The sequence below is a fragment of the Nematostella vectensis genome, chromosome 14 (genome assembly GCF_932526225.1).
Source record: "Nematostella vectensis chromosome 14, jaNemVect1.1, whole genome shotgun sequence".
NCBI classification, from domain to species: Eukaryota; Metazoa; Cnidaria; class Anthozoa; order Actiniaria; family Edwardsiidae; genus Nematostella; species Nematostella vectensis.
The window spans coordinates 11,689,517-11,701,682 of NC_064047.1; the positions used below are offsets into that span (position 1 = coordinate 11,689,517).

At 36.8% G+C, this 12,166-nt stretch overlaps 2 protein-coding genes across 5 annotated transcripts in view; both read left to right on the plus strand.

Moving 5' to 3' along the window:
* Nucleotides 1-6,244: 6,244 nt before the first annotated feature.
* On the plus strand, nt 6,245-7,141 carry LOC116612125 (uncharacterized protein K02A2.6-like). The gene has a single exon (XM_032372739.1). The coding sequence runs from the start codon at nt 6,245-6,247 to the stop codon at nt 7,139-7,141; it is 897 nt and encodes a 298-aa protein (XP_032228630.1).
* A 2,744-nt stretch (nt 7,142-9,885) lies between these two features.
* Nucleotides 9,886-12,166, plus strand: part of LOC5504423 (von Willebrand factor D and EGF domain-containing protein) — a 135,990-nt gene continuing 133,709 nt past the window's right edge. For 3 of the 4 annotated variants that reach the window (XR_007306498.1, XR_007306499.1, XM_048721668.1), the window contains exon 1: nt 9,886-10,033. The gene's annotated coding sequence lies outside the window, so the exon portion shown is untranslated. Of the gene's footprint in view, nt 10,034-11,986; nt 12,092-12,166 lie in introns of all 4 variants that reach the window. The other variant, XM_048721669.1, reaches the window with a different exon arrangement.

Consider the following 12,166-nt stretch of genomic DNA (forward strand, 5'->3'; position numbering starts at 1 on the left):
CCAAAAAATAAATAAATCAAAAAATAAATAAACAAATAAATCAACCAACCAATAAATAAATAAATAAATAAATAAATAAATAAATAAATAAATAAATAAATAAATAAATAAATAAATAAATAAATAAATAAATAAATAAATAAATAAATAAATAAATAAATAAATAAATAAATAAATAAATAAATAAATAAATAAATAAATAAATAAATAAATAAATAAATAAATAAATAAATAAATAAATAAATAAATAAATAATATAAAATATAATAAATAAATAAACATACAAACAAACAAACAAATAAACAAATAAATAAACAAACTTATTATGTCAATTAACTAAATAACTAAGTAACTAAATAACTAAATAACTAAATAATTGAATAAATGAACAAATTAATAAATGAATAAATAAATAAATGAATAAATGAATACATCAATAAATCAATAAACAAGCAAACAAACAAATAAATAAATCAATAAATCAATAAACAAATAAATCAAACAACCAACCAACCAAACAACCAATAAATAAATAAATAAATAAATAAATAAATAAATAAATAAAAATCAATCAATCAATCAATAAATAAAATAAAATAAAATAAATAAATAAACAAACAAACAAACAAACAAACAAACAAATAAATAAACAAACTTATTATGGCAAATAACTAAATAACTAAATAATTAAGTAACTAAATAACTAAATAACTAAATAAATGAATAAATGAATAAATGAATAAATGAACAAATAAACAAATGAACAAATGAACAAATGAAAAAATGAAGAAATGAACAAATAAACAAATGAAAAAATGAAAAAATGAAAAAATGAATAAATAAATAAATAAATGAATAAATGAATAAATGAATAAATGAATAAATGAATAAATGAATAAATGAATAAATGAATACATCAATAAATCAATAAACAAACAAACAAACAAATAAATAAAACAATAAACAAATAAATTAAAAAACCAACCAACCAATAAAAAATGAATAAATGAATAAATGAATAAATGAATAAATGAATAAATGAATAAATGAATAAATGAATAAATGAATAAATGAATAAATGAATAAATGAATAAATGAATAAATGAATAAATGAATAAATGAATAAATGAATAAATGAATAAATGAATAAATGAATAAATGAATAAATGAATAAATGAATTAATGAATAAATGAATAAATGAATAAATGAGTAAATGAATAAATGAATACATTATCAGAAAAGATTAAAAATTAAGCCTTTACCCACGACCAAAATCAGCGTATTATTTCTGAAATAAACCCTCTCTCGTCCCTCAGCAACCATGTTCTTTTTCAATAATAGAATATAATAGAAATAATAGAAAGCATAGGCTTGGCCTCTTTAGAGGCCTGTGGTTGTGGAAGGGTTAAGATAATGGTAAAGGGAAAATGTCAATAAATGCCATTTCAAATTATTTTCATTATTCTCATATTTTTTTCACCAAACCTTTCAAGTTGAGTCGATTTCCTTTATTTCTCCTCTCCCGTCGATTATTTTTTAGTCAATTGATATTCTTTGCTGTTTCCTCTCTACCCCAAACATAGATCAATGAAAGGGTTTAGTTTGAAATTAGAAGTTAGCATTTTAGCACTGTCAGTGATGTCTTAGATGTATTTTTTTAGGGTTTGCTTCCAAAATCAATCTGTTTTTTCTCCATTGCATTCATTTTGGAGTAGGCCAACAACAACAAGGCCACTATATGGTAAAGGGTGGGTGCACCAATATGTAATGCATTGAAGGAGATACATTTGTGGATTTTAATTTCCAGACATTTTTCTGAATATTTAGTCCAATAAAGGAGAGAATCACCACTAAATTGATACCTTCAAATTACAGTATGGCATTTAAACAGTCTAAATATATTATTTGGAATCTTTGAAATGCTATTACATCAATGACATATTCTGCACAAGGGAAAGCTTGTCGGAGTATTGTTTTGATTATAAGAATATTCATAATGGAACTTCTATGGTGGGGAAAAAAGAATTTACCATTAGATTTTTGACAACTTTGACAGCCATATTTACACCAGGAATTGTGTTTGTTAACTTTGATGTACTTCATAATTTAAATTATTGAATAAGGCCTGCATCCATTTGGTTGGTCCAATAAATCTCAGTAAAGAGCAGGATCTTAGATCCCCCCAAAAAACTTCGATCAGTCAATACAAAAGGTGTTCAATGCTGGCTCCGCTTTTAGGCAGTGCCTAAATCTATATATTGACCTAAGATCATTTGCATTGCACTCATAGTACCAGCCGTGAAGTAGAGAACAATCGCGCACATTCTTGTTTAGTTTGGCCTAGTTTAAACGCCGTTCTTTTTATGTGCCGTTTCTAATGCAAATGAACGTAAAACAATTGTTTCATTTACATTCATCTGCATTCGGAACGGCGGTTCCAATTCTACCTTTTTTTTATTTTTTTCCAAAGAAATTAAAATAAGCTTTCGACATTTTGTAGAAGAAAATACAATTTTTATATGTTTTAGAGAATATAAATAGATGGCGAAAAAACAAGATGGCGGCCATTTCAGCACGAGAAAAACACGTTCATTTTAAACAGTTTACACCAACTGTGAATTTTATTTCGCTCAAACCATTGATATTACCATTCTTAACAACTTAGCGCATGGGATTTTTAATTTTTGAAGAAATAAAAAAGTTATTACCAAAAATGTGGTTTTCGAAGAACAAAAATTCGCCATTTCCCGTGGTATCAAAATTTCGCAAATCGGATGCGTGAAGTTATCGAGAATAATGATGTTAGAATATTTCTGCGAAAAAAAAAAAGATGTAAGATTTGAACAGTAGCTTCTCCGACACGTTTTTCTGTCACGTGACCATGGAAGGGGTCAGATGAAGTCATCACCTGTGTTATGGTAAACCTGTTGAATTTGCTAGTTACCAGGCCATGCGCAGCAGGGCTTTGCTTTTAGTCAACGGAACACTAATGAAACATGGTGTAAGAACGGGATTTTGCACACCAAAAAGGCCCCCCAGAAAGCCAAGAGGGCAAGAATACTGAGATAAGTGTTCAATTCATATGCAACGGGCAAAGATTGCTACAGAATTCAGAGAAATTAGGTGAGGAATTCCAGTCCAAATTATATATGTGAGGTACTTGTACTTTTGCACTGTACAAGAGCCCAGTGAAAGTTTCTTGAAGAGAATCAGGGATCGCATTGCCAAATGCAAGTACACTACTTTTGAGAAAGAAATGTTAAGGGACCGGATTGTATTTGTCGTACAAGTGAAATATGGCAGTTAGACAGCTTCACAAAAATGAAGCCAACAAAGACCGTCCACTATACGAAGCAAAACAAGTCCAAATCATAGCCGAGGCAGATCACAGAATGCAAGTATTGTGGTGACAGCCATGCCGCTGGAAAATGCAAAGCATTTGGGCAGGTCTGCAGTAAATGCAGCAAGAAGAATCACTTCGCTAGAGTTTGCATGTCCACTCGTCAAGATCATAAGGCGAGTCAGCCTCAGCAGAAGCCAGAAAAGCAGACTAGAAGAGGTAAACAAGACGTACACCAACTAGAAGTAAGCTCATGCAGTGACGATGATGATGAATTCTCCAGCAATGACAGCCTGTATACGATTCAGTCAAACCAGAGGAAAAGGCAATATTTTGCACAAGTGTTAGCTGTGACAGGAGATGAGACGGCCAGGCAGTCAATCAAATTTTAGCTCGATACCCGAGCAACATGCAGCACACTATCCCTTAACGACTACAATAAGCTGACCAAGAAGCAACCCGAGCAGTCCCAAACTGGGCTGCGAGCCTACAATCAGTCAACCATCAAACTCATGGGGCAAGTCAAGCTTCACTGCACAGCAAATGGGATCACAAGAAAGGTTCACTTCCAGATAATCAAAGGCACCAACCTCATTACTCTCGGGCAGAGTCTGCGAAGCACTTAAGCTTCTTGAATTCGATGAAGAATGTGTCCACCAAATCGAGCCAGGTCCAAAAGAACCCCTGACAAAACAGCATATCTTACATGACTACAAGGATGTCTTGTGGACTTGGAAGGCTGCCGGGTACATAACACATAGAAACAGATCCAACTGTGAAACCCAAGCAGAACAATCACAGGCGCGTCCCTATTCCAGTACAGGATGAGTTGAAGAAGAAGATTGAGGATCTTGAGGAAATCAGTAAGTGATAAGTAGTGGGGGAGTAATAGTAACTACCCCAACACCATGGATAAGCAGCATGGTGGTAGTCCGACAGCCGAACAAGCTACGAGTATGCCTAGACCCATCGGAGTTGAACAAGGCCATAATCAGAAACCATTATTCAACTCCAAGTTTTGACGAAGTGTCACCCAAACTGACCAATGCCAAGGTATTCTCAGTAGTCGATGCAAAAGATGGATTTCTGCAAGATGTCTTGGACGAGCCATCAAGCTACCTCACAACATTCTGGTCTCCTTATGGCCGTTAAAGGTAGTTGCGAATGCCATTCGGGATCAAGTCCGCCCCAGGAGAGTTCCAGCGCAGAATCAATGAATGTATTGAAGGCCTTCCAAACATCGCAGCAGTCCATGATAACATCATCATCTATGGAACGGGTGAAACAGAAGAAGAAGCAATGGCATGTCATGATGCAGCTCTCAAAGACCTACTAGATAGATGCAGAGAACACAACCTGAAGCTCAACCCAAAGAAGCTCAAATTCAAGTTGGACAGGGTGACCTACTTAGGACATGTCCTTAGCGCAGACGAAATCTCTGCTGATCCAGAAAAAGTGAAAGCCATTTGTGAGATGCCGCCGCCTGTTGATATTGTAGGCGTCAAGCGCCTCATTGGTGTTGTCACGTACTTGTCCAAATTCCTTCCTCAGCTAAGCACGGTTACAGAACCTCTCCGACGTCTGACTAACAAGGAGGCAGTGTTTGACTGGCCGCCACAGCACCAGGAAGCCTTTGAGAAGATCAAGATGATGATCATCAAAGCACCGGTATTACACTATTATGATGTCAACAAAGAGGTAACCATTGAAAGTGACAGCTCCAACGTAGGCTTGGGGGCAGTCATCACACAAGAGGGACACCCCATTGCCTATGCCTCTAGAGCTCTCACTCAGACTGAGCGCAACTATGGTAGATAGATAGATAGATAGATAGATAGATAGATAGATAGATAGATAGATAGATAGATAGATGCCTTTTTTTAATGAGGGATTCACTTAATATCACAATGATAATGTATGCATGGCCCTCAACAGAAACAAAATAAATAAAAGCTATTTACAAATCTGTTTACAGCAAAATCTTTGACGAAACTATTTACAATAACAATCCTTTGCTGATTTATAAACTTATTTACAGAGTTGTGATGTATTTTCTTAGTTTTGCGGAGAAGGCGGTGATTGACTTGGCTTCTTTGATTTCTAGTGACAATGCATTCCACCTTTTAGCTGCTACAAACTTAAAGCTGTTTTTTGCTAATTTAGTCCAAGCCTTTGGAAGTACTAAGTTATGGTTTGCTGCATTTTAGTGTTCATGTTATGTACATCACTACACTTAACGAACATATCTCTGATATAGCATGGGGTCATATTGTTCATTGCCTTAAAGAGCAAAACAAGTTGTAGGTACATTATTCTTTTGTCGAAGGGGACAATATTTAGTTCTTCAAAAAGTGGTTTTGAAGGTGCATCCCATTTCTTATCGAGGATAACCCGCGCACATCGTTTCTGGAACTTGACCATATCGTCGATGTGTTGCTGTTTGGTCGAGCCCCAGACGATAGCACCATAGTCCAATATTGGCTGTATGAGCGAATGGTAGAACAGGGTTCTTGCTTTAAGTGACAGGAATTTCTTTGTCCTTTTTATCAAGCCTAGTCGCTTGGAGATCTTATTGTGAATGTACTTGAGGTGGTTGTATGAGGTGGTATGCTCAAATAGAGAAAGAGTGCTTAGCAATCATGTATGCAACTGAACCACTACATTCTAGGCAAGAAGAATGTCAGTCCTTACAGATCACACGCCCCTTGTCACGATTTTCAAGAAGCCCATCCTTACCTGCCTTAAGAGTCTGCAGCAAATGCGAATACGTCTACAGAAATTCTCGCTTGCTGTAGAGTACAACCCTGGGCCCTCAGTGATACCCTATCCCGCGCATCACTACCTATCAGATTTTCCAGATAAGTGAAGAAGAGAAGATACGAGAAGAAATAGAAGATATCGGCATGCAGGAGTCGCCGTTTGTGACTGACGAACGACTTGACAACATCAGACGAGAGACAGCCGAAAACCCCTCACTCCAAACCTTGATGACAGTCACCCAGCAAGGTTGGCCAGACAACAAAGCTGAAGTTCCCACGTGTATTTTCGAATACTGGCCATACAGAGATGAACTATCAACTCAGAACGGACTTGCCTTCAGGGGAACCAGGATCGTCATTCCTGCAACAATGAGAACCGAGATGACAACACGAGCACATGCGTCACACCTAAGTATCCAGTACACTACAAATACAGCTAGAGACATCATGTATAGACCAGGCATGTCAGCTGACCTTACAGAAGCAGTACAGCGATGCTCCACCTGTCAAGAAATGCAACCAGCACAGCAGAAAGAGCCAATGATGACACATCCCATACCTCAGCTACCATGGCAAGCAGTTGCCAGTGATTGCCTGGAAGTGCAAGGCGAACACTACTTGGTCCTAGTAGATCTGTACTGTGACTACATAGAATTAGTTCAGCTTACAGACATGTCATCTAAAACTCTCATCCAGCAGATGAAACCGATATTTGCAACCAACGGGACACCAGCAGTTCTTATATCAGACAATGGAACCAACTACAGCTCACAGGAATTCCAAGAGTTCACCAAGGCATGGGAAACATATCACGTAACTATACATCCTCATCACCACAAGTCTAACGGGAAGGTGGAGTCGGCAGTGAAGATTATGAAGAGAATCATCATCAAGGCCAGGAAAGACGGCTCAGACCTGTGGAAGACACTATTGGAATGGGGAGACTCACCAACTCCAGTGGTTTCCATGGCAACAACGCCAAGCAGTTACGTTGTACAAGTCAATGGCAGGACGTATCGCAGAAATCGGGTAAATTTGTGAGACGCTCAACCTGACCTATCAGCTGCACAAGACCATTCTGCTGCAGGGCCGAGCCATGATGCAACAAAGTCCAGCACCAGAACCAAGTGGTCCAGGTTCATTAGACGCCACGGCACTTGTACTTACAGAACCAGTAGTCACACGATCAGGACGAGTTGTGAAGCCTCCACAAAGGCTGATCAATGCTCAGTCATAGTTTACAACTTAATGACTTTTAAATGCCAGTCAACTTTGTTATTTGAAACTGACTTATAGTTATAGTTGCTGTGTAGTCTACAATTGTGTTTAATGTTTGTTGTCCCTAGGGAGATGTTATGGTATAACTGTTGAATTTGCTAGTTACCACGCCATGCGCAGCAGGGCTTAGCTTTTAGTCAACGAAACACGAATAAAACACTTATGTCTAAAACACGTATGTTGAAAATTCCAAAAGATTTGACAAAAAAACAGAAGCTTTTATAAAACACAAATTTCCCTTGCAACGGACTCAAAAGATAACATACCATAGGCCCTTAAAGACCCGCGTTTTACGCTCGCGAGTTTGCATACGATTCAAAGTTGTGAAAACGACTTCCACTTAAATTGGAAGATTCAATTGAATGGTTTAACATTCACGATACGCGATCCGTGTGTTTGATTCGTAGACACGGAATCTAGACAGCCGTGTCAACGGCTTTTCAACTTTTTCTAAACGACTTTTTTACCGCTTGCCCACGTATTTTCCTTCCGTGCCAACGGAAAAAAAGTACAGTGACCACGGGAAAAAAATCCGTGTCGATGGAAAATAAGGAAAAGAAATCTGTTTAAACGGTGGTTCAACACCCGTGCACACGAGATTGAAAACCCTAAGTGTACGTTTTCCCGTGGACAGTCACATACATACTTGTCTCAAATTCACGGAAAAGCTTTGGTTTGGGCATTTTTTTCCAGAATAAATTATCTATTTCTCAGTTTTATAATATTGGGGCTTATAAACAAAAGTTTTTGGAAAGTAACTTACAACTTCTGGTTCCTGCCTCGTTTCCATGACATATTTAGATACAATATTTAGGTATGACATTTGTTTAATTAACTGAATTTTGAACAACCATTGTCATATAATTGATCGTCGCTTTCTAGTCGAACAAGACATCATGCAGGCGCGTTCTCAGGATTGGGGGGGGGGGGGGGGGAGGGGGTTGCGCAGTGTGCGCGTGTCATGGTCTCTTACTCGGATTGATCGTAGCGGTGATTTCTTTCATTGAACTCTCTACAGACAAAGTACTAGAAATTCACAAACATACTTCTCTTGAATATGGATACGTTATGCAGCTAAGCTCCTCTCGAGACAATTTGCTATCTTTTATCGCAAATAAAATTTCAGCAAAATTCTTTATTCACTCATTACGGCGGGGAATTGTCATTACACAGGGAGTTTGAAACAAAATCAAATGGAATGTAAGAAATGCCATGTTCATGTTAAGGTCGGTAATATCGGCCGTGAAAAGCAAGTCATTTTACACATCGACTGTTCCAAAAAGGGCTTCTTTTTTCACTAATGTAGACCTACTCGCCGCGAGCCGTGGGTTACCTGTGAAAAAACTTCCCGTGCACATGTATACTATCTACAGTGAAAGTCCTGCATCAAGCGAAATTACTGCCGAATCGTGATTGGTTGTAAGGTATCAATCTCACGTGATTTAAACATGTTTGATTGCAGCATGAACCCTGAATTCCATACATGCCAGTGGATGTAAGCTGTACATAAACTCATCCTGTAACATGCCGCTGGCCATGTGTCAAAATTAGTCTGCGTGCTCCCTCTTGATCTCCAGCTAAAAATCAACCCAATATTCAAGGAACTGACGGCCATTGTAATAAATCGTGGCTTCTTTAGTATTTTTCCTCAGTGCTCAGCGCGAGGTTTTTCAGTTTAGTATAGAACTATTTTTTTTAGAACAGTTTTTTAAAATAATTTTTAGGGGCAAGGCACAAACAAGGCAAGTTGACGATTGCCGCTAACGGTATATTAAAGTTGAACTGCCGGCGAAAATCACATTAAAAAAAGCGAGAAAAAGAATGTTTGTCGCCTTAAATAGTGGTGAGCTATGGCAAGAGTATCAGGGTTGCTATGACAAAGCTTGGGTTTGAGTGAAAGTTCCTTCCGGTACCTTGTTTTGTTAGTCTCTGACCCCGCTCTTGAAGAGAAGGATTTGTCGAGACAATAGTTACTTGTTGTTGTACATCAAGATATTTAATTAAAGCTAGAAATGGTACAAAATTTAGTATCCCACAGCCAGATTACTTATAATAGCATTACGAGTTTCGTTTCCAAAAGATATCCCTTCAAGCGGATTTCTCTGGAGACAGGCTGTGGAGAAATTTAGAGCAGAAAAGAAAGGGCGCGAAGCTTGTGTGATAGAGACCTCATTTTAGGGCTAAATCTTCTCGTTGGCAATTGTTTTTAAAAATTCGTTCAAATTGAATCCCGATTAGAAGCCCCTTAAAAGCGTGTGATCGATCTGATCTTTGGCGAACATAATAACCAATGCTTCTAGTCTGCAAATTATGAAATAAAAATTAGATATTAATAATCGGCCGAGGAATCGATTCGGTGGTCCACTTTTCATAAGACATCAAGTTGAACTGAAGCAACGGGTTTCATAATTTGATTTTTTTTTATAAACAACAACGAGATGCCTCGATTTGTTTTTGTCTTTTGGGATTTTTTGTTCCGCCAGTCAAATTAGTCTAAGCCAATCAGATTCTTGCCATCTCTCGCCTAGTGCAGTTGCTTGGATTTCTGTCGCGACACTGAGGTCAAATCAGACGAAGCGAGTTACTTATATCACATTACTTGTCTACAGAACGCGCACTACAGGAAGAGCTTCAAATCCACACCGAGTTTTCAAGGTAATTACCATTCGCGTTTGCAATATTCAAAGTTTCATGTGCTGCACAATTTGCATTGAACGATTGTTGGTCCAGCTCATTACAAATCGTTATCATTTTTGAACCATTGTTTAAAAAAAATGTCAGCACATTAGCAGATCAGCATTTACTTTGCTTTGGTGCATACACCAGTGGATAACATATTTAACAGTACTTCATACTTGAATTTTTTAAGCTCCTGCATAACGGTCGGTCTAATCAGTGACGAAAATAATCATAATTATGAGAGATGAAAAATCAAAAGGGCGCGAAGCGTGTGTGATAGAGACCTCATTTTAGGGCTAAATCTTCTCGTTGGCAATTGTTTTTAAAAATTCGTTCAAATTGAAACCCGTTTAGAAGCCCTTTAGAAGCCAATCAGATCTCTCGCCTAGTGCAGTTGCTTGGATTTCTGTCGCGACACTGTCTAGTTTTCGTCCATAGGGAAGCCAGGGAAGTGCACAAAGTGGACATTCGTACGGATCCGCACTCCGACTAGAAAATGTTTGCACAGACATTTCAAAAATTCTTATTTTTTAGCGTTGTCGCTGTAATTTCTCTAGTGTTCAATGTTCTAAATTGTATAGGAACATAAAGCGCTCCATAAACTTTAAATGGATTTTGGTTGTTGTTGTGTGTGTTTTTTTTGCCACCGTAGAAGATAGGGTTCCATCTGGAACATTAAGATCGCCGAATACAATCGTCGGTGATGAGAGTGCAAAGAAATTTCCGAATAACCCAGAATGAGAGCCGGCTTGCAGGCTACTGTAAAGTCATATTTCATTTTTCTTATATTGTAAGCATCAGCACCACATAGCTTAGTTCTACTAAACGCCAAATATCCGGGAAACATTTGCTGAAAAATTATATCTTGCTTACGGTTAAGTACCAACAAGGAAATTCCTTGATTGGTTTGTAATGCCATTTGAAATGAATAAGTTCTAGCTCCTCAAACAATGCCATTATCAGGATTAGACTTTTTGTTTATCGAAGTTATTCTTGATATTATAAATTAGACAATTTTCCTAACTTTTAGCAAACATCCTCCGACCGGTTAGAAATTAAATTTGTGCCAAGATAATACTTAACTTAACTTAACTTTGGACAGGGCATCGTCACGGCAGTTGACAGAGTCATTTACTAAGGTAGCAATACAATTATGTGTGAGGCAATTAATTGATTTGCCAATTACTTAATTAGATACTTAATCCAACTTAAACTTATGATTTTAGTTTTTGAACAATGTGCATTAATGGTCACATGAATAGTTTTGTTCAAGTTAAGTATGTATTTTGATCACTGAGTAACAGCACCACGTACATTTTGCATAAAAAGGTGCTCAACCAATTTAAATGAAAATAACTATGTCTTTTTTCTATCAAAGTAGAATTGATTGGTTGTATAAATGCAATTGCTTAATAAATAACTATGAATACAAAAGAATTTGTGAATTATATGGCATGGGCTAGACTGTTTTGAATTATACTATCACTCGCTCACTTACTCATTCATTTGTTCATTCTTTTTTTATTTATTATAGATGTTATCTATATTTTTTCTTTTATACAATCTAGTATATTATATTCCAATGTTTTACTCTGTCCCTTTATACTGCCCCTTATATGTAATGTACAGGTATATATATATGATCTAAGGATCCATTGTGATACTGACTTGTCTTATGCTTGTTGTAGTTTCATTTTATTTCATGTTGGTTAGGTTACAATCCCCTGCTGCTGTATAAGTGTGAATTGGTAGCAAAAAAAAAAAAGATATATTTTTTATATTGACACAAATTGTGCTTTATATGTGACTTTATAAGCATTTTAGACTAAAATAATTTGGAATACTAGGTCATTGATTTTTTCTAAAGTCGCCCAAAGTCAATAACTTATCATTGGTAAAGTCGCTCAAAGTCGCGTCTTGTAACCTTAGGTTTTGCCTATAGTCGCCTAGAGTTGCTGAGAGTCGCCCAAAGAATCGACGAGTAGGCCTTAAGTTGTCCAATAGGGATTCTGCTTGGTTCTCTATCACGATAAGGTACAGATTTGGGTTTGTTCATTGACCATTCCATGGCACACTCAAGAGCAAAAAGGTATGCAAATCCAGACCTCA